At 42.3% G+C, this 23044-nt stretch overlaps 1 protein-coding gene across 1 annotated transcript in view; it reads right to left on the bottom strand.

Moving 5' to 3' along the window:
* Window positions 1-16739, bottom strand: part of LOC143782323 (uncharacterized) — a 62034-nt gene extending 45295 nt beyond the window's left edge. Inside the window, exons 1-5 of the mRNA XM_077269678.1 lie at window positions 16654-16739; window positions 14484-16340; window positions 6659-6884; window positions 2579-2709; window positions 866-1022 (exon numbers count right to left, since the gene is read on the bottom strand). Of these exons, the coding sequence (XP_077125793.1) occupies window positions 866-1022; window positions 2579-2709; window positions 6659-6884; window positions 14484-16340; window positions 16654-16738 (2456 nt within the window). The 5' untranslated portion in view covers window position 16739. The remainder of the gene's footprint in view (window positions 1-865; window positions 1023-2578; window positions 2710-6658; window positions 6885-14483; window positions 16341-16653) is intronic.
* Between the last annotated feature and the right edge of the window lie 6305 nt (window positions 16740-23044).

The raw sequence follows: 23044 nt of genomic DNA, 5'->3' as shown, positions 1-23044 counted from the left end.
GGGAGGAAAAAACGAAACAAAAAAAAAAAGGAAAATTGCAATGCCATGATGGGCTTAATAGTATTTTACCAAAAGCGGACCACATTTAATGATGTACACTGATCAATTAGATCCCTCAGTGCGCATAGGCTGCCATTGTACTTGGCTATGTGAGTCATTTTTTACACAGACCAGTGTGCTGCATTCTGTAATGCTGTAGATAAGCCCCTGCTGTAACCTGAAAGATAAGAAAAACAAGTTAGATTATACTGACCCAGAGGTGGTCCGGTGCGGTCCGGGTCCGGCGCTTCCCTTCTTCATATGATATCGTTATCCTCCTTGCTTCGTGTAGTGGCTCATGCGCAGGCGTACTGATTTGCCCTGTTGAGGGCAGTGTAAAGTACTGCAATGCGCAGGCGCTGGGCCTCTCCGAGCTTTCCCGGCGCCTGCCATTGCAGTACTTCGATCTGCCCTCAACAGGGCAAATCAGTACGCCTGCACATGAGCCGCGACATGAAGCAAGGAGAATGATGACATCGCATGAAGATGGGAGGCGCCGGACCCGGACCGCACCGGACCACCTCTGGGTCAGTATAATCTAACTTGTTTTTCTTATCTCTCAGATTACATCAGGGGCTTATCTACAGCATTACAGAATGCTGTAGATAAGCCCCTAATGACGGTGGCCGCAGCTTATATGCGAAAAATGAGGTGACAGATTCCCTTTAAGAATGCCCGTTGCCAAAATCTTTCATTGTAAATGCAGCTTTAGTCTGAACACAGTGATTTCCACAAATATCAGCATAGTCCTTTAGCTGTGAGAGCTAGCATGGTTAAAAAAACTGAAGATCTAATTTGTGATCCTGTAAAGAAACATTCACAATACCTGGTAGCAATTGCAGGGCCTGAGAAACCCAGTTGCTGGCACACCACTTGAGCATGATTTTTGGTCCACTGCTTGGCACATATGTTTCCTCGTACTCCTTGGTACTCTATTTCAACCACACCTTCTAGTGAATTTTTGCCCTCAGTTAGTGAAACACCTTGTAAAAAAAGTTATATAGTTATATATTATATTATGTTATATTATGTGTAGTGAGATATGAAGATAACTGATGGCACATAAAACCTTATTATTAACTCAGTTTTTGTACTCTATGTTTTTTGTAGGCAATTTTGCAAAATGTGAACTAGGCCTAAAGTTGCCATAATAATGATTTGTCATCCTCACACAACTTAAGCCCTATTCATGTCACATTTTCTTTTTCTTTAGCAAGTACACAAAGAAAGCTTCAGGTGCTAAACTTGTCCATAAGGCACCATTGTAAGATGCAGGCAAAAAGAGTATCTTTTTGGTTTGTGTCTGGTTTATAAATGTTAGTATACTTAAAAGGGTTGGCCACTACTTCTTAATTGATGGCTTAGCCTTAAAAAGTTCTCAGATGCTGCTGGGACACAGCACTCTGTCATTTCTATACTGGCCACAGCAAGGTACCAAAGATCTACCCCTATTCAAATGAACAGGTAACACTGATTATCCTCTCTATAGTCTCCTAAATAAGCTAAGTCACCATAGGTCAGAGAGGAAGAACTGTCATCTTTTACATTATAACTGTAGCTGTCTAGTTATCATCAGTAACTGTGATAGGAGTTTCTGTCTTCTCTTTGGAGAACTTCAATGGTAAAGTCCATGCAATTTCATCATAGAAGAAATTCTGGTTAATGAGACGATGACACTTTTCGGAGATTACACAACTATGACATTTCCAGGGTGTCACCATGAGATCACATAAACCAACAAAGGAGAAACAATATATGAATTTTCAGATTCAAAATAACAACTTAATAAGGTAAATACTAGCTAAATTAGATATATTGAAGGACTAGACTAGTTCCTTAAACTACCGGGGTACTTAAAAAGACCTGTAGATTTTAACCCCTATAAAAATCATACCTGCAGTACAGTATAGGTTTAATTTCTTTGTGCAGAAATTCTGTTTTATCTCATATAATTTCAAATTAGGTCTCCGTATTGCACCAAATACATGGCCAAGGGCTTAGTGTACCACTCAGCCACCTCATTCAGCATACTGTGCACTTCATCAGTGCTTGCTTTCACAGGGTGAGCATATGTTGATTTTCAGTCCAGCACTACACTGACATTGCAGGTGCCCAACGAACATGCATTTTTAAGTGCAGACCCTCATTCTTTTCTCCTATCTGCAGTGTCACTCGCTACATTTCCATTTATCTGTGTAGCGAGTGACAGCTAAATACAGAGGCGAGGGATAAGAGAGTGCATTTGCGGGGCTCCTGCAGGGTTAATGTGGGGATAATCCTCAGTCAGTGTTTAATCTAAGCAACAGAGCGCTGTCAATCACGGTAAAGGGAGGTGTGCAGCATGTTAATGGAGAATGCAGTGCACTGAGGCCTTGGCCATGCCAACGATGCACAGAGAAGCCCTCATGTTCATATTAAATGAAAAGTGTTTTTTTGTTGTTTGTTTCTTTGTACAACTAGTAAAGTGAAATCTATACTGCAAGTATTATTTTTATAGAGGCTAGATTACTAGAATTGTTACTTATTCCTTTCCAATTACCTGATAAAGTCTGTGTCGCTCTGAACTGCACAGAAATTCCATCCAGCTCTACTGATGAATCTGATCTCATGATCACTGTCATCACATTGGATGAAGAACGGATTTGGGAAGGGAGTCGTAAACCACAAAACCTGATGAATGGACAAATTACAGAATTACAAGCTACACTGCTGTGACTATAAAGAAAGAAGATAGCAGCCACTGATAACAAGTAACTCACCAACTGTGGTAGAGGTGGATGATGTACAATACGTGCGGCCACCATTATTTTTTTTTAAACTTTTCTATCTAGATAACATAACTGGCCTGAAATATGGAAATATAATTTTCAACATAGACAATGATTTGCTCCTGAGGGAGGTGTCTGCCACCCTATTCCCTTCTCCATAATGAAAACATGTATGCTCTGCAGCATGTCCATGTGTATGGGGAAGACAGAAGTGATAACTGTTGGAAGACCAAGTGGTTGACAGCTACCTAAAGTCATGGGTAACTTTAACCCCTTCATGACCTTGGGATTTTCCATTTTTCATTGTACGTTTTTCGCTCCCCTCTTTCCCAGAGCCATAACTTTTTTATTTTTCCGTCAATTTGGCCATGTGAGGGCTTACTTTTTGCGGGACAAGTTGTACTTTTGAACTACATCATTGGCTTTTCCATGTCTTGTACTAGAAAACAGGAAAAAAATTCCAAGTGCGGTGAAATTGCAAAAAAAGTGCAATCCCACACTTGTTTTTTGCTTGGCTTTTTTGCTAGGTTCACTAAATGCTAAAACTGACCTGCCATTATGATTCTCCAGGTCAGTACGAGTTCATAGACACCTAACATGACTAGGTTATTTTTTATTTAAGTGGTTAAAAAAATTCCAAACTTTGCTAAAAAATAAAAATAAATTGTGCGTTTTTCCGATACTCGTAGCGTCTCCATTTTTCATGATCTGGGGTCGGTTGAGGGCTTATTTTTTGCGTGCCAAGCTGGCGTTTTTAATGATACCATTTCAGTGCAGATACGATCTTTTGATCGCCCGTTATTGCATTTTAATGCAATGTCGCGGCGACCAAAAAAACGTAATTCTGGCGTTTCAAATTTTTTTCTCGTTACGCCGTTTAGCGATCAGGTTATTGCTTTATTTTATTGATAGATCGGGCGATTCTGAACACGGCGATACCAAATATGTGTAGGTTTGATTATTTTTTTATTGATTTATTTTGAATGGGGCGAAAGGGGGGTGATTTAAACTTTTATATTTTTTTTATTTTTTTCACATTTTTTTTTACTTTTTTTTTTTTTTTTTTACTTTTGCCATGCTTCAATAGCCTCCATGGGAGGCTAGAAGCTGGCACAACACGATCGGCTCTGCTACATAGCAGCGATCTGATGTTCGCTGCTATGTAGCAGAAATGCAGGTGTGCTATGAGCGCCGACCACAGGGTGGCGCTCACAGCTGCCGGGGATCAGTAACCATAGAGGTCTCAAGGACCTCTATGGTTACTATTCATAGGCATCGCCGACCTCTGATCATGTGACGGGGGTCGGCGATGCGCTCATTTCCGGCCGCCCGGCCGGAAGCGCCGGTTAAATGCCGCTGTCTGCGTTTGACAGCGGCATTTAACTAGTTAATAGCGGCGGGTGAATCGCGATTTCACCCGCTGCTATTGCAGGCACATGTCAGCTGTTCAAAACAGCTGACATGTCCCGGCTTTGATGCGGGCTCACCGCGGAGCCCTGCATCAAAGAGGGGGATCTGACCTCGGACGTAGTATCCCAGCCGAGGTCAGAAAGGGGTTAAGGGTCTGGAATTGACTTTTATAAATTGAAAAGTATATTAAAAGGGATTGAAAGAGTACACAGAATAATGGTGAATTAGTCTAGACTCTTATTCAAGTTTTATTTCTCGATACGTGTTCTGTTACAAGGGTTATCCAGGACATTGATGTTCATGGCCCATCCTTAGGACAGGTAATCAAAATCAGTTTGTTGGGGGCCTGACATACAGCACCCCCACTGATCAGCTGTCAGCAGGTCCTTTGGTGGCTGAAAATAAAAATAATAATAATTTCAGTGGAAGCTGATCAACAATAGACGAAAATCTCTACGACATAGTATACAAAAATGTGGCATTTCAGCTCTTTACACTATGTACTTCCGCTTATAGTTTATTGGTGGGGTGCTGATTATCAGGCGCCTAGCCAGGTACTGAGGGCTGAAATTCAGCCCTGGCATTTGAAATCACACAGGCCAATGCTGCCCCATCCCCAAGCACCATATGGGATATATTACTAATATTACCCTGCATGGAGGAAAGCAAGATTTACTACAAAAGACCAATATTTCTAATGATACCTCCGTCACAACTCTTAAAGGGAATCTGTCACCTCATTTTGCCGCTATAAACTGCGGCCACTGCCATTAGGGGCTTATCTATAGAATTCTGTAATGCTGTAGATAAGCCCCTGATGTATCCTGAAAGATAAGAAAACCAAGTTAGGGTACTGTCACACTCTGCAACTTTCCAACAATCACGACCAGCGATACGACCTGGCCGTGATCGTTGGAAAGTCGTTGTGTGGTCGCTGGAGAGCTGTCACACAGACTGCTCTCCAGCGACCAACAATGCCGAGGTCCCGGGTAACCAGGGTAAACATCGGGTTACTAAGCGCAGGGCCGTGCTTAGTAACCCGATATTTACCCTGGTTACCATCGTAAAAGTAAAAAAAAAAAAACAGTACATACTCACATTCCAGTGTCCGTCAGGTCCCTTGCTGTCTGCTTCCCGCTCTGACTGAGTGCCGCCGTAAAGTGAAAGCACAGCACAGCGGTGACATCACCGCTGTGCTCTGCTCTTACTTTCCGGCCGGCAGTCAGTCAGAGCGGGAAGCAGACAGCAAGGGACCTGACGGACACCGGAATGTGAGTATGTACTGTTTGCTTTTTTTTACTTTTACGATGGTAACCAGGGCAAACTTCGGGTTACTAAGCGCGGCCCTGCGCTTAGTAACCCGATGTTTACCCTGGTTACAAGCGAACGCATCGTTGGATCGGTGTCACACACACCGATCCAACGATGACAGCGGGAGATCCAGCGACGAAAGAAAGTTCCAAACTGTCTGCTACGACGTACGATTCTCAGCAGGGTCCCTGATCGCTGCTGCGTGTCAGACACAGCGATATCGTATGGATATCGCTGGAACATCACAGATTGTGCCGTCGTAGCGACCAAAGTGCCACTGTGAGACAGTACCCTTAGATTATACTCACCCAGGGGCATTCCCGGTTCGGTTCAGATGGCCGTTGCAGGTCTGGGTCCGGCGCCTCCCATCTTCATTTGATGTCGTCCTCTTCCTTGCTTCTGTTGTGGCTCCGGCGCAGGCGTACTGATTTGCCCTGTTGAGGGCAACGTAAAGTACTGCAGTACGCAGATGCTGGGCTTCTCGGACCTTTCCCGGCGCCTGTGCACTGCAGTACTTTGCTCTGCCCTCAACAGGACAGATAAAGTACGCCTGCGCCGGAGCCACGACAAGAAGCAAAGAAGAGGCCGTCATTGCATGAAGAAGGGAGGTGCTGGACCGGGACCTGCGACGCCCATTGAACTCGAACCAAACCGGGACCGCCCCTGGGTGAGTATAATCTAACTTGTTTTTCTTATCTTTCAGGTTACATGGGGGGCTTATCTACAGTATTACAGAATGCTGTAGATAAGCCCCTAATGGCGGTGGCCGCAGTTTATAGCGGCAAAATGAGGTGACAGATTCCCTTTAACAGTATGGGTGTCAAGAGAACACTGATTCTGTTAACAATGTAGCAGACAAGGTGGCCCAGGACCAAACAGGCCCTTCTGGCATTTGCCAGAATTGCCAGATGGCCAGCCCGGCCCTGCGCCTAGCTATATAATATTGATGAGTATGACCTATCCCAATGATAGGTTATCGGTATCAAGCACTGGACCACCTCTTCAAGTCTTGTATTTGCTCCCCTACACTAAGTAATGTACAGTATTGCTTAATATATTTCTATATTATATATAGTTACAAAAAACAATGCTGATATATAAACACCAGAAGTTTGATTTGCAGAACATACCTGCCTAACACATGCTGGTCACTCTTCATCCCATCATAAATCATTACATAATCATATTCACAATATCTGTGCTCTTCTATAACAAGTGACACAAAATCCAGTATGACATAATAGTCGAGTGGCACTTCAATAACCCACATACAATTCATATTTTTTTCATATGATTGCGGAAATCCTGGACTGATAAACTGGCCAGAAAGTGCTTTAAGCCGACCACCACAGGAATCTAAAAAGAAAAAATATTTACTGAGATTAAAAAAGAAGAAAAAACCTGGCTAGTTTTATACAATTGTAATACAGTCAGTTTTGTGCCCATATTTCAGAGGTAATTAGTAAAGCACTCCCCCGCAGAGCTCTGCTGAGCATACTCAGGTGCCCATTGGTTTAAACAGTGATCAAACTGTGTTTACTAGAATTGTGGGAATCCTGGGAACTACATCTGTAATATAGATGCAAAGTGAGTCAGTATTACTGATGTCTGAATGACCCACACAAGTATACATTTGTATGTTTTGTTTTCCTCTCCCTTTTATTTTCATTTGAGAAATCAGTTTCTATAATAATTGATAAAAATGTTGGCATTGTTATTTTTATTGTAAAGGAGCTTTTCAATTCAACAAAGTGGACCCCAGTCATGTAAAAAATGAGAAAGTACTCACCCTCCCTGGGTCCAGTTCTCCACTGCGTCTCTGATATTTGTGTTTTGGCTTCAGCAATTATATAATATTAGCAGCAAGCATCACTGCTGCAGCCAATCACTGAGCTCAGCGGCTCTGCCATCTAAATCAGCAGAGCTTAGTGATTGGTTGCAGCATTGATACATGTAATCCCCTTTCTGATGTACAGCACTATGGAATTAATGGTGCTATATAAATAATATTACTAGTAATAATATTATATGATGTCAATGTGCCAAAACACAACGATCAAAGCACCAGCACAGAATAATAGCTGGACTTGGTTAGGGTGAGCATTATATGATTTTGTTACTTTACATTATTATACAAGCATTTGGGGTCCAATATGTTGACATATGTGTCACATGGGATATAATTTTGTGGCCCCTTCTAATATATCAGCCTTACAGGCATTTCAAGTATATCAGTAGCATAACTATCAAACGGGAAGAGGGGTCGTTCGCACCAGGCTTCATGCTCTGAGGGGCCCATCGGGAATTATGCCACTGTTCACAATATGGGTGTGCGCAGCGCACCCACGCAGTTTGTCATGCCCTCAGCTGCAGACCTGGTCTCTGATGGACAGGGTGACCAGCGCCTATCATGCAGCTCCACTGGTACTGCTCACCCTGTCCGTGGCTCCAGACAATCAGCGGCTCCTTTCTCTGCTAGGAACCTGCATCCCCTTGGCAGGTCTCCTGGAAATGTTCTTAGAAGGCGCACCACTCTTCCAGCTCATGCTTAAAGCAGCAGGGCACCTGTTCTCTATTAGGGCTGTCTGTGCTGTGATGCTCTGTGCATAAAAGGCATCCTCCTCTTAAGGGAGGTGCCTGGGCAACGTGTTCATTCTTAGGATTGTTGCCTCCTGTTTAGGCCACACTCTAATAATATCTCTGTCTCCACAGAATCCACTGCTGGCAGTTCCCTATCCTGGATTCCTCTGGGATCTATCCAGATACCACTAACGGCTGGATCAGTCTTTCCAGGATTACACGAACTCCCGGCATTCTCTCCACTGACAGAGCCAGTATTCTACAGTCTCTGCTGTCCAGTCTGTACGGGTTGTCTCTCTTTTCTGGGATTCGCGGCATTAAGGCCTCCTGATGTTGTGACGGGAGAATCCCTGTATAGCAGACTCAATCTCCCTGCACTGCCACACAGGTGCTGTGGGCTCTTGTGCAGGGGAGCCCGGTGCCAGCACTGGGCCCCCCGTCCGTCATCACAAGTTCAACTGTATCGGCTGGATGCTGATACAGTTGAAAGCACTGATGAGCTAGGCAGCATCACACTCCCTTTCCCATCATTCTTCCTCTGCATCTGTTGTCCCCGACGCAGACACTGACAGCAGGCGAGATGACGTCATTACTTGTCTCCCGCTGTCCTGAGATGAGCGGACCCTCAGAGCCGCAGGGGAACGAAGAGAGGTGAGTATTTATTTATGGGGAATGCATTATACTATATAGAGTCTGCCTATAGGGTGTTTTACACTATAGAGCCCTATGGGGGTACATTATACTATATAGAGTTTGCCTATGGAGAGTGCATTATACTATATAGGGTATGCTTATGGGGAGTGAATTATACTACATAAAGGCCTATGGGAAATACATTATACTTTTATAGAGTCTGCCTATATGGAGTGCATTATACTATACAGAGTCTGCCTATGGGGAGTGCATTATACTCTACAGAGTCTGCCTATAGAGAATGCATTATAGACTATACAGTCTGCCTATGGGGTGCTTTATACTAGAGAGGCCTATGGGAGCACATTATACTATATAGAGTCTGCCTTTGGGGAGTGCATTATACTATATATGGTCTGCCTTTGGGAACTGCATTATACTACATAGAAGCCTATGGGGAATGCATTATACTTTTATAGAATCTGCCTATGGGAAGTGTATTATACTATATAGAGTCTGTCTATGGGTGTGCATTATACTACATAGGCCCCTATGGTGAATTCATTATACTGTGTAGGATCAGTTTTTTTAGTGCATTATACTATATAGAGTCTGCCTTTGGGGGTGCATTATACTATGTAGAGTCTGCCTATAGGGAGTGCATTATACTATATGGAGGCCTATGGGGGTGCCTTATGCTATATAGAGGCTTATGGGGAGTGCATTATACTCTATAGAGTTTGCCTATGGGAAGTGCATTATACTGCATAAAGGCCTATGGGGAGTGCATTATAGTATAGAAGCCTATGGGAGTGTTTTACACTACTATATATAGGCATATGGGGAGTGCATTATACTATATAGAGGCTTATGGGGAGTGCATTATACTATATAGAGTCTGCCTATGGGAAGCGCATTATACTGCATAGATGCCTATGGGGACTGCATTGTACAATATAGAGGCCTATGAGGAGTGCAATATACTATATATAGGCATATGGGGAGTGCATTATACTATATAGAGGCCTATGGGGAGTGCATTATACTATATTGAGGACTATCTGGTTCATTATGCTTTAGGAAGGCTATTGAGAGGGCCATAATACAGTGTGGAGATTAGAGTGAGGGGCCGTCATACAGTGTGGGAGCTAATGTGGGATCTTTGTACAGTGTTTCGGACATCATACAGTGTTGGAGCCATCAAACAGTTTGGGGGCTACTAAGGGGTCAGTATACTATGTGGGGGTACTATACAGTGAGGGGGCATTATACTATGAATAAGACAGCATCATACTGTGTAGATGGGAGCTGTGCAGGGGGGAAGACTCAGGACATTATTAAATGTTAAGTGGGCAATTATTGTTATACAGGAACTCAGGTAATTGTGACTGCCAAAGGGGCACACATAGGGCATTATTACTTTCTAGGGGGCAAAATGTGGGCATTGTTTTCTAGGGCACTCGTGTAGGGCATTACTATATTCTAGAGGGTTATTTTAGCATTTAGAGTGCTCACAGTACCACACAGCAGGTGCAGTAATAGGGACATGGCAGCAGCGGCTCAATATTGCAGTAGTTTGTGCAGGTTGAGAATAGGTGGGGGCGGTGCAGGAAATGTGAACAAATGTGACTTATTGTAATCTCTGCAGGCAAGTCGTGTCTGGAGAAGATGGTGTGTTGGTCTGGGCCAGATGGAAAAGGCTGGAGACGTTTACGACTCCACCAGAATTAACGTCACTATGTAAGTCACTATCTGTAACTGTACCTTAATCTCTTACATGTTCTGCAGGACTGGTATCTACCACGACATGGTCACCATTTGGCGGTAATATCAGTGTTGGTTTTAGCATAGAGATTTTTTCCAGTAACAGTGTGGTCATCTGCTGAGGTTCCCCTGACGAAGGAACCTAGTTCCGAAACGTGCGTCAGGCGTGAGTGTGTATGCTGGTCAGGCACGGTACCCCAAGGTAATATAAATCGTATATCTTGTTTTCCTGGGAATTTTCTTATTTTGCACTTAGCACTTTGTGATTTGTTATCACTGTGCAGGGCTGTTATTATACCCAGCCATTTAATAACTTCTTTTTCTAGCACTTTAGCAATTTTTGCACATATTATACTATAAATTGGAGTTTTTTATTAAAAACACATATTTTTTTTATATATATTTTTTTTTATCCTGTCTCACTTTATTCTCAGGAATTAGTATAATCCCATATAAGAGCAATTACCTAGCACTAATATATATGTAATTTTCTACTGTGCATGTGGGTGTCCGCATATTTTTATGTGCCGTCCGCGCTGCACATTTTTTTGTATGATATATTGCAATTTGCTGTATTTTATAATTTTATTTTTTTTTAAATTGTATCACTGCTTAATAAAGGAATATAATTGATCCAATTTGGTCTTCTTGGTATATCCGCACTTTGGTGATTGGGTCTAGCTCTTGGTCTGAGTGGTTCCCACTTTTTGTTTTCTTAAAAGACACCCTGGTGAAATAATAACATCATATTTATCATATTTATACATAGATTGGTTAATATTGGGTTGTTCTTTTATAAGTCTTTTTAATATACCTACAATCATGATGTACCACCATAGTTGTAATCAGGGTTACCTGGTTTGGGGCCCACTCAGAAGCCTTTAACCAAAACCCTAGCTACGCCTCTGAAGTATACATACAGTCGAAACCACTGAAAAGACACATATGCATGTTTTTCTCAATATCTGACATTAAATCAGAATGAACCATTCCCGTTTTAGGTGAATTAGGATTACCATAATTATTAATATTTGCCAAATGCCAGAATAATGAGAGAGAGAAGGTTTTAAGGCATTTGTATTATTTACTGCAAAGTTTACATGCACTAAGATTACTATGCCTTAAACAATTCTGAATTGCCCATATGATGATGTCATGTGTTTGGAAGTTTTTTTGGCAACATTTTAGTTAATCAGAGACACACCTGTGGATGTATTTTAAGGCACACCTGAAACACACTGCTTCTTTGTGTAGCATCATGGGAAAGTCTAAATAATTCAGCCAATATATCAGGAAGAGAATTGTGGACTTGCACAAGTCTGGCTCATCCTTGGGTACAATTTCAAGATACCTGAAGGTGCCTCGTTCATCTGTACAAACAATTATACGCAAGTACAAAGGGGATGGGAATGTCCAGCCATCATACCGCTCAGGAAAGAGATGAGTTCTGTGTCCCAAAGATGAATGTGCTTTGGTCCGACATGTACATATCAACCCAAGGACAAAAGCAAAAGACCTTGTGAAGATGATAGCAGAAGCTGTTAAGATTGTGTCAATATCCACAGTGAAATGAGTACTGTATTAACACGGGCTAAAAGGCCACTCTGCAAGGAAGAAGCCATTACTCCAAAAGAAACATAAAAAAACAAAACTAATGATTGCAAATGCACACAGGAACAAATACATTAATTTTTGGAGACATGTCCTGTGGTCTGGTGAAAATAACATTTAACTTTTTGGGCATAATGACCATCGTTACGTTTGAAGGAAAAAGTGAGAAGCTTGGAACACCATCCCAACTGTGAAACATGGGGGTGGCATCATCATGTTGTGGGGTGGTTTTGCTGCAGGAGGGACTGGTGCACTTCACAAAGTAGATGGCATCACGAGAAAAGAAGATTACGTGGCAATACTGAAGCAACATCTCAACACATCCCAAACGATTGACCTAAGTTATTCAGTTTAAGGGCAATGGTACCAAATACTAATAAAATGTATGTAAACATTTGACTTTGCAGTAAGTAATAAAAATGCCTTAAAACATTCTCTCTCTCATTATTCTGGCATTTGGTAAATATTAATAATTATGGTAATCCTAATTGACCTAAAATGGGAAAGGTTTATTCTGATTTTATGTCAGATATTGAGAAAAACATTGCATATGTGTCTTTTTCTATATTATATATAAACCTCTAGCTTCAACTGTATATATGAGTATTACACGTTTTCCTCACCTGCAGTACAGCACTCCTATTCTGAAAAACAGTTTTCCCAAGTGCAGCAATTTTCATTTGGAGGCAGCTGATGGACCGGTCTGGTTACATACCCCTCAATCATCCACCAGTTTTTTGTGCAGTCTGTGTGAAAGGCTACACTAACACAAGGGAAGCCATTTGGAGATTTAATTTACACACTAAAACTCCTCAATGTATCAATTTATGTACAGATATGTTTCATTCTACCGAACATAATGTATGTGAAAATTAACAAGCGATGGTCTTTGTGAGCATTCTTTCTTGGCTATCAATTTAATTTAAGCATGGGATACTTCCTTAAAGGGACTTTGTCACCTGAATTTGGAGGGAACAATTTTCAGCCATAGAGGCGGGGTTTTCGGGTGGTTGATTCACCCTTTCCTTACCCGCTGGCTGCATGCTGGCTGCAATATTGGATTGAAGTTCATTCTCTGTCCTCCATAGTACACGCCTGCGTAAGGCAAGATTGGCTTGTGCAGGCATGTACTACGGAGGACAGAGAATGAACTTCAATCCAATATTGCAGCCAGCATGCAGCCAGAGGGTAAGGAAAGGGTGAATCAAACACCCGAAAACCCCGCCTCTATGGCTGAAAATTGTTCCCTCCAAATTCAGGTGACAGAGTCCCTTTAAGGAGTTAGTTTCCAAATAGTTAGGTTCATTTAGTTACAGCTTTTTTCTATAGCCCACACTCCTGTAGGTGGCATTTGCAATATTAATGTGTGGGTATATATTTGTTTGTTATAAAGGTGCACATTTTATACCATAATCAAGAGCAAGAAAACTGCTCAAAACATGTAGGTATTTGTGCCTGTTTTTACTATGTCTTTCTGCTGGAATATGTTTTATCACTATTGAAAAATAAAAAAAGATTGTATTGCTTTACTCTCTTGGCTGGACTAAGGATTTAATTTTGAAATTCACATTGGAGTTCTACACAGAAGTGTGATTTTTGCCTGGGAAAATGCATATTCAGTGAGCTGCTTTCTCTGTTTTATGGACTTGGTATGTCTGTATCAACCTTGCACATGGGTTTTGATATACATTTTTCTAACCATGATGTTATTTCCAAAATTCTGATGCTTTTAGAGAAAATACATAGTTAATAGAATTTATTACTACAGAATATATTTAAACTGTCTGAAACACAAGAAGAAGACACAGGTCTTTGATATTTATGACAGTACCAATGAATTAACATGCCTACTTACTGCCAAACTGACCACACCGTAAATGTTGTTGTCAGTGGAAACCTGCATATGGTGGGATATGGCCACATTATAGGCTTACCGTGACAAAGAAATGATCCCAAGTGGGCTGCAATTAAAGAAATTTCCCACTACTATTTATTCAGAGGACGTGTGTGAGTGCGATTGTGTTTTATTGCAAGCATCTTTAAATGTATGCAATTAATTATTTCACATGAGGAAAACACAATTAAGGACATAACGAAACAAAATTATTGAATCTGAAAAAAAAAAATTCTGAAGCTTCCCATAAATAAGGACATTTGAAAAAGCACAGTGAATATGATTCCTCAATCTATTCTCAAAATTAAAGAATAGCACTTGTATAAAAAAAAACCTGGTGTGTGAACAAGCCCTTGCACTGGGCAGCCTATTAAAAGCGTAGCACAAGCATCAACTACCCAAAGAGACACAGCATGTACCTCTTTAGAACTTTGGTTCACAGACAAGGTATGTCAGTAAGTAGTAATACTCACCAAGGCTTAGAGTTGTTACATCAGTGTGAGATGTTGGACTAGCAGTCACTTTCATATGATCATATGGAGTAAAGAATGAAGATGAGGTTGAGGCAATGTTCGTTGAATATTTTATTATCTCTTCTTCAGTAGACATTTTAGCTGTTGGTGATGCAGGTGATGTGCTTGGTTCCTTCAATGTTAATATATCATTGAAAGCTTTTTGGTTCCCAACAGTTACTCTCTCATTGTCTCTTTTTCCATCGATGTTGGTGCCATTTTCCAGATTAGATGTTGGTGTTGCTTCACTGAGAACATTATTATCTACAAATGCCTGAACTTCTTTTTCTAGGTAGCGTAAATGTGAAGATGATGTAGGATATACGTCAAGCAATCTCCTTTGCTGGCTGGTTATTTGATCTGTTGCCAAGTGCAGCACATTTGTTGGATTCTTTGTTGGCTTATATTGATCAGTGAGGCCAGATGAGTTCTTTGAGATACGGTGTACAGTAACTTCATTTTCCGCTTTTTGACCATTAGATGAGGTCTGAACGTCTTTGACAAGTTCACCAAAGGAGAAATCGCTTGGAGGCATTAGTAGGAACAACAAAGTGAATGGAGTTGAAGTTACGGGATTCTCCTTTTCTTGGCTTAGTGTATTGCCAACCATAGTTTGCATGGTCCCAGAATGACTTTGTGAACTATGGATATGAAATTGATTCCCCTGTGTTGTACCTTCATGTTGAGAATTTGCAAAAAAGTCTGTTCTATGCATATCAGTTTTAGTTTGATTCCGATCAGGAAAATAAGTATCATTTTCTGGTATTGAAGTTATGGATAAGTGTGCATTTGTGATTATAGGTTCCCTGGTAATAAAGGTACTTTTTGACTGAACTGTCCTTTCATAAAACACAGGATTTGCTGTTCTTGTAGCTATTGGGCTCAAAGGTAAAATATCAAACTTTTCTTTTCTAACCTTCATTTCATAAGAGTTCATGTTTGACCCAGTCTCGTGTAAAATGCTGTTTTCCACATAATCTAACCTAGGTATAAATGAATTTGCAGTGCTGTCAACATGGGATCTATTGTCACTTGTAGGCAAGTAAGGATTTGTCAGTTTGCTATGCACTGATTCTGGTACATATGTGTTTTTGGGTAAATTAGATACCAATGATATTGTCCTGCCTATACCATTTGTACCATTTTTGTGTGCTTCTGAAGTGGTATTTGGTTCTATGACTGTAATATAAGACATTACTTGTATTTTAAATGATTTATTATGTTCAGAAAAATTCCCTAGTGGAAAGTGTCTCAGAAAACTGTTATCTTCTTGACCATCAGAGTCATTTATTTTTCTGGCATTTGATGGCTTCCCTTCTATTGGGAGGCTAGTTTCTATGTCTTCTCTTTTAGGTACTGCATTAGTTAACAGCAATGTGGAAGATGTTGGTGAAGGATCTGATATTAAACTGAATTTCTGTGTAAAAGGGTTTGGTGTAGGAGACACATTTTTTGAAGAAGGTTCTGTTGTGTCCCATGAGACCTTAAAAAAAGCTCTATCATACGGTGAGCAATCATCATCTTCTTTGTAGCAAAACACATCCCACTTTTCGTGGAGATTCTGTCGAAACCCATAGGATATAATTCCTGTTTTATTTTCTCCACAGTTCCAGTGGTTGTTTATACGAGGGTAAGCCACCTCCGCAGATGATATCCAGCCTGCTCGACATTCTTCAAGCCCTGATTTCAAAGCTTTTTCGAGTTGGTCTCTTGTTGCTATTTTGCCTCCAAAATCCTGGATACAAGCCACTTGAGCATTATGATAATTTAGCTGGTACCTCATGTGGCGGTCATAATGAAATACACCCTCTTTACGACCTGTGGATAGGAAAAAAAGAAAAAAAAACAGTTTGCTGTCTTGCTTAGATTTTGTATCCTCATGACTCTAGTTTTAAACTTCCTTCATAGGGCTGTATACTTGTATAGGTATCAGGGGTAGAATAACAGTTTGCACTGCGCCAAACAGCTGCACTTTTAGTATCCAGATAATCAGTATATGTATATCACTTTATAATCTACACACACATTTACATACAATGATGCACCAAATTCTGTAGTTGTAATGTTACTCGTGATATCATTATTAAAAAATATCAACATAGACAATTACAACATAATGAGCTTAACTTACGACTCAAGTAGTGCTGGCATTGTGGGACAGAGGAGCAAGCTGAGAGAAGAACGATGTGCACTGCACAGATGAACCACCACTCCATCCTAAGAATCAGAAAGGACTATACTATCTACTGTCAGTTCACACAGAAATATATAGTTGAAAGAATGGCAGGAAATGCCCCATTCTGATCTAGGGAATAGTTTCTGAAAATAGGGCAGAGACTGTTTAAAACACGACTTCCTCAAAGGAAATTAGGTTTATGTTAAACATGTTAATGGCCTTGAAGGAGTTTTCTGTTTATATTAGACTTTTTGTTTTAGATTACAATAATCCAATAAATACCTCTATTAGAATCAAAGAAGAGCAACAGGTAAAAGAGAACACTCATCTGCAAACATCTGCTGTTTGTCTGATGTTCAAGGACAAAATAGAATCTGCAGTAAATTACAACCTGCATACTGCTAATGGATTCACATTCAGCAGGTGATACCTATGGAATGACCTACTATGAGCAGTTATTAGATAGCTTTCATTTGTAAAATAAACAATTTTAATTGAATGAGTGCAGTAAAGGTAGAATGCCATGGATGTGAATCCTTAACATCCAATGATGGATATATCCGACATCGGATGCCTCCCCCTGCTTGGTGCGGGCCCCAGAAATGAGCCCACACCTTTTCCAGCACGTGACAGCTGATCTGATCAGTTGTCATGTGCTCCTAACAGACGCGGGTGGAATCGTGATCCACCCGCGGCTGTTAACATATTAAATGCCGCTGTCAAACTCTAACAGCGGTATTTAACATGCACACTCTGGATGCACATCACTAATCCTGCCCATCGGCGCCTGTGTCACATAACCGCGGGTCACCAATGGGCTGGCATGACAGCCCGGGATCTGCAGGAGACCCCTGTGGTTGTCATTGCCAAATCGCTATGAGGGCCGCCCAGTGGTCAGCACTAAATAGCAAGTGAGCATTTCTGCTACTGAGGGCTGAAGCCCTGCTCTGTGTTGCACAAGCGATTGGATGATTGCAGCTTCCTATGGAGACTACTGAAGCGAGTAAAAAAAAAAAAAAAAAAAGTTTTTAAAAATATTTAAAAAAAAAACAAAAAACACATATCTGGCATTGCAGAGTTAATGGGCAAACAGCGTAATGAAAAAAAAAAAAAAAATCAAAGAGCCAGAATTACTTTTTTTGGTCGCCACAACATTGCAATAAAATGCAATAACAGGTGATCAAAATGAATCTATGTGAATCTAATGAAAATGTAGAGTCCCTGTGGGTGGAGCTAAGGGTAGGGGGAAAAAATAATAAATTACTGATAGGGGTTTGTTATAAGTCTCCAAAGTCTGCTCCACCAGGTCTACCTGTCCCCCACTGGGACAACCCAAAAAACGCGGTACTCAGTGAAAGGAGAAGGGTGTCTCAGAGGAACCCTCCGGACACATACAGGTCCTTCTCAAAAAATTAGCATATAGTGTTAAATGTCATTATTTACCATAATGTAATGATTACAATTAAACTTTCATATATTATAGATTCATTATCCACCAACTGAAATTTGTCAGGTCTTTTATTGTTTTAATACTGATGATTTTGGCATACAACTCCTGATAACCCAAAAAACCTGTCTCAATAAATTAGCATATTTCACCCGACCAATCAAATAAAAGTGTTTTTTAATACCAAACAAAAAAACCATCAAATAATAATGTTCAGTTATGCACTCAATACTTGGTCGGGAATCCTTTGGCAGAAATCACTGCTTCAATGCGGCGTGGCATGGAGGCAATCAGCCTGTGACACTGCTGAGATGTTATGGAGGCCCAGGATGCTTCAATAGCGGCCTTAAGCTCATCCAGAGTGTTGGGTCTTGCGTCTCTCAACTTTCTCTTCACAATATCCCACAGATTCTCTATGGGGTTCAGGTCAGGAGAGTTGGCAGGCCAATTGAGCACAGTATTACCATGGTCAGTAAACCATTTACCAGTGGTTTTGGCACTGTGAGCAGGTGCCAGGTCGTGCTGAAAAATGAAATCTTCATCTCCATAAAGCATTTCAGCCGATGGAAGCATGAAGTGCTCCAAAATCTCCTGATAGCTAGCTGCATTGACCCTGCCCTTGATGAAACACAGTGGACCAACACCAGCAGCTGACATGGCACCCCACACCATCACTGACTGTGGGTACTTGACACTGGACTTCAGGCATTTTGGCATTTCCTTCTCCCCAGTCTTCCTCCAGACTCTGGCACCTTGATTTCCGAATGACATGCAAAATTTGCTTTCATCAGAAAAAAGTACTTGGGACCACTTAGCAACAGTCCAGTGCTGCTTCTCTGTAGCCCAGGTCAGGCGCTTCTGCCGCTGTTTATGGTTCAAAAGTGGCTTTACCTGGGGAATGCGGCACCTGTAGCCCATTTCCTGCACATGCCTGTGCACGGTGGCTCTGGATGTTTCCACACCAGACTCAGTCCACTGCTTCCTCAGGGTCCGGTCACCTCTTCTCGTTGTACAGCGTTTTCTGCCACATTGTTTCCTTCCAACAGACTTACCATTGAGGTGCCTTGATACAGCACTCTGGGAACAGCCTATTTGTTGAGAAATTTCTTTCTGGGTCTTACCCTCTTGCTTGAGGGTGTCAATGATGGCCTTCTTGACATCTGTCAGGTCGCTAGTCTTACCCATGATGGGGGTTTTGAGTAATGAACCAGGCAGGGAGTTTTTAAAAGCCTCAGGTATCTTTTGCATGTGTTTAGAGTTAATTAGTTGATTCAGAAGATTAGGGTAATAGGTCATTTAGAGAACCTTTTCTTGATATGCTAATTTATTGAGACAGGTTTTTTGGGTTATCAGGAGTTGTATGCCAAAATCATCAGTATTAAAACAATAAAAGACCTGACAAATTTCAGTTGGTGGATAACGAATCTATAATATATGAAAGTTTAATTGTAATCATTACATTATGGTAAATAATGACATTTAACACTATATGCTAATTTTTTGAGAAGGACCTGTATATCTATATATTCCTGAGTTACACATCCTACCCATCTTCGATCACCTCACCACGCCTGATTCTAACAGTGATCAGGATTTCAGGATATTTTGACTATAAAGAGAATTACATCACTGGTCAATCCGGGGTGTCCGTCCCTTATGAAGTATGGTTCGAGCACTGGGCCCCCAAAGGAACTACACCTCTATATGATTCCACCCAAGAATCACCCCACCATCGGGACAAACCTCAGATCCTCTTTGCAGCAACAAACACTGGAAAACCACACCAAATGGTCAGTCTGAACAGTATAACTGCCAACTTACCGTGGTTGTTGTGGGGGATGATCAGTCCCAATTTTCCAGTGCCTGTGTCCGATCGGAGAGTCTTGTTGTTCTCCGGGGGGCAGAAGTGTTCCTCTTTGGGGCCCCACGTTCGGGTGCCAGGCTGTTGAGGGAGGATCTGAAGTGATCCTTCACGGTTGACACAGTGATTTTCAAATTGATCCACACGGCGTTGCCGGCAACTGAAAATGACCAGACGGAGACATGTGTCTCTGTTTGGGAGGATCAAGCAGATCTTTGGCCGCCGCCGTTTATTGTGTATCACTTTTCATAATCATAGAAGTTATACTTCAACCAATCAGCATAAGAACACAATGTCACGGGAAGCCTAGGTGGGCAAGAGCTAATAACCCGGGCCCCTGCAATTTCCCTCAGACTAGGGAAATCCTGACTGACCCTCTCCTAGAGTTTACACTGATGGTGTGCATGTCTAGGCCTCCACCCTCACCCTATCTCCTGTTTCAACCCTAAGCTGAAACCATCACCCACCACCCAGTGAAGAGATCATACACCAATACCCACAGTTGCCACAGACAAGGATAACTGAAAATATGAACCAAGCCGCAGTCACTCAGGAATCTATATATATAATTGTCTAAGGGTTTTTCTGTCTGTCTGTCCTGGAAATCCCGCGTCTCTGATTGGTCAGCGACGGGCACAGCATGGCGACGATGATGTTATAAAGGTTGCCTCGACCAATCAGCGACGGGCACAGTCTGCTGCGAATTCGCCTCGACCAATCAGCGACGGGCACAGTATCAACGTAGATGTCATAATGGTTGCCATGGCGACGATGATGTCAAAAAGGTTGCCTTGACCAATCAGCGACGGGCACAGTCTGCCGCGAATTCTGGAATCATCATTGTCCATATACTACGGGGACATGCATATTCTAGAATACCCGATGCATTAGAATCGGGCCACAATCTAGTACACTATAAATGCACAGGGCAAAACAAATACAAATATAGGAAGGAGTAAATAAGACAAAGGGAAATACACCACCAGATACGATACTCCAACTCCTAGCTCACCACTCCAGACTGAGATAACCAAGCACTAGACAGAAGCTATAATCGGCGACGCCCAATGTTCAGAAGAACTATTTAAAGGCAGCGGGCTTGGCTTCCAATCCGAGCACCAGCTAAATTAACCCCGGACCAGCTAGACAAAATCTAGCCGACGCCACTGAGCGCATAGTGGACAAAAGCAGAATTACCGCTGTCTGTCGAACGCCCTAGTATGAACAGCGTCGACATGACATTACCCGCGTTCTACGAGGGACCCCAGGGCCCTCACGACTTATAGGACCCGGCTTGTCCGGATGGCGGCGGTGAAACATACTGACCAGCCGATCCGCATGAACGTCCGAGGCTGGTACCCAGGACCTCTCCTCAGGCCCATAACCACACCAGTGTACCAAGTACTGTAAAGTGCGACGCACTACACGAGAGTCAACCACCTTGGAGACTTCAAATTCCAAATTACCATCCACCAAGACTGGAGAAGGCATTGGTATCGCATCCACAAGACCCACCGTCTTTTTTAGCAATGATCTGTGGAACACGTTGTGTATCTTATACACCGTAGGAAGCTCCAATCGGTACGCTACAGGGTTAATGACGGCAGCGACCCTAAATGGACCAATAAACCTTGGACCCAATTTAAGGGATGGTATCTTGAGTCTTATGTTTTTTGTGGATAACCACACCCAGTCATCCACACTCAGGTCCGGACCTGGCACACGCCTACTGTCAGCCACACGTTTGTACCTAGCACCCACACTCAACAGGCGCTGTTTAACTCTCCTCCAGACTGATGACAATTGTGCTCCTAACTGGTCTTCCTCCGGAACGCCGGAAGAGCCCCTCTGACTCAAAGTACAAAATTGAGGATGTAGCCCATAAACACAAAAAAACGGAGACTCCCCAGACGACTCCTGGCGGTGATTATTGATGGCAAACTCAGCCAAAGGAAGGAACGTCGACCACTCCTCCTGGTTATCAGAGACAAAGGAGCGTAAGTACTGTTCCAAATTTTGGTTCATACGCTCGGTCTGACCATTTGACTGAGGATGAAACGCAGAAGAATGAGACAACTTGATCCCCAGCCGTGAGCAAAATGCTTTCCAAAATTTTGCCACAAACTGAGTACCCCTATCAGACACGATGTCTGACGGAACCCCATGAAGTCTGACCACCTCCTGCACAAATACCTGAGCCAGAGTCTTAGCGTTAGGCAACGAAGGCAAAGACACAAAGTGCGACATTTTTGAAAACCGATCAACAATCACCAAGATGACCGTGTTCCCAGCTGAGGAGGGCAAATCAGTGATGAAATCCATGGAGATTTTCGTCCATGGCTTACTAGGTACCTCAAGAGGAAGTAGTGTGCCAATAGCACGGGAGCGGGGTGTCTTAGCCCTAGCGCACGTGGTGCAAGCTGACACATATGAGACCACGTCCTGTCGGATCTTGGGCCACCAAAACCGACGTGACACCAACTCCAAGGTACCTCTAACCCCTGGGTGGCCAGCCAGGACAGCATCATGATGCTCCACCAAAACCATTTAGCGGAGATGAAGCGGTACAAAAGATTTGTTGATGGGAAGCTCAGATGGTACCTCCTCCTGAGCCTCAGCAATCTCAGCCTCAACCTCGGTAGTGAAAGCCGAAACCACAACACCCTTTTGGAGGATGGGTACAGGATCCTCCCGAGGTTCTCCCCCCGGAAAACACCTGGACAGAGCATCCGCCTTAGTGATTTTAGACCCCGGTCTGTAAGTGACAACAAAGTTGAACAGCGTGAAAAACAATGCCCAGCGAGCCTGCCTGGGAGACAGACGCTTGGCAAACTCCAAATAAAGCAAATTCTTATGGTCGGTAATAACAGTAACTTGATGAACCGACCCCTCCAAAAAGTGTCGCCATTCCTCAAAGGCCAACTTGATTGCCAACAACTCCCTGTTGCCGATATCGTAGTTACATTCAGCGGGCGACAGTTTCTTGGAAAAATAGGCGCATGGACGCAAATCACTCAAAGATGAGCCTTATGATAGTA

Source organism: Ranitomeya variabilis, chromosome 6 (genome assembly GCF_051348905.1).
Source record: "Ranitomeya variabilis isolate aRanVar5 chromosome 6, aRanVar5.hap1, whole genome shotgun sequence".
Lineage (NCBI taxonomy): Eukaryota > Metazoa > Chordata > Amphibia > Anura > Dendrobatidae > Ranitomeya > Ranitomeya variabilis.
Note: the sequence above shows the minus strand (reverse complement) of the source record. Positions and strands in the feature narration are given on the sequence as shown.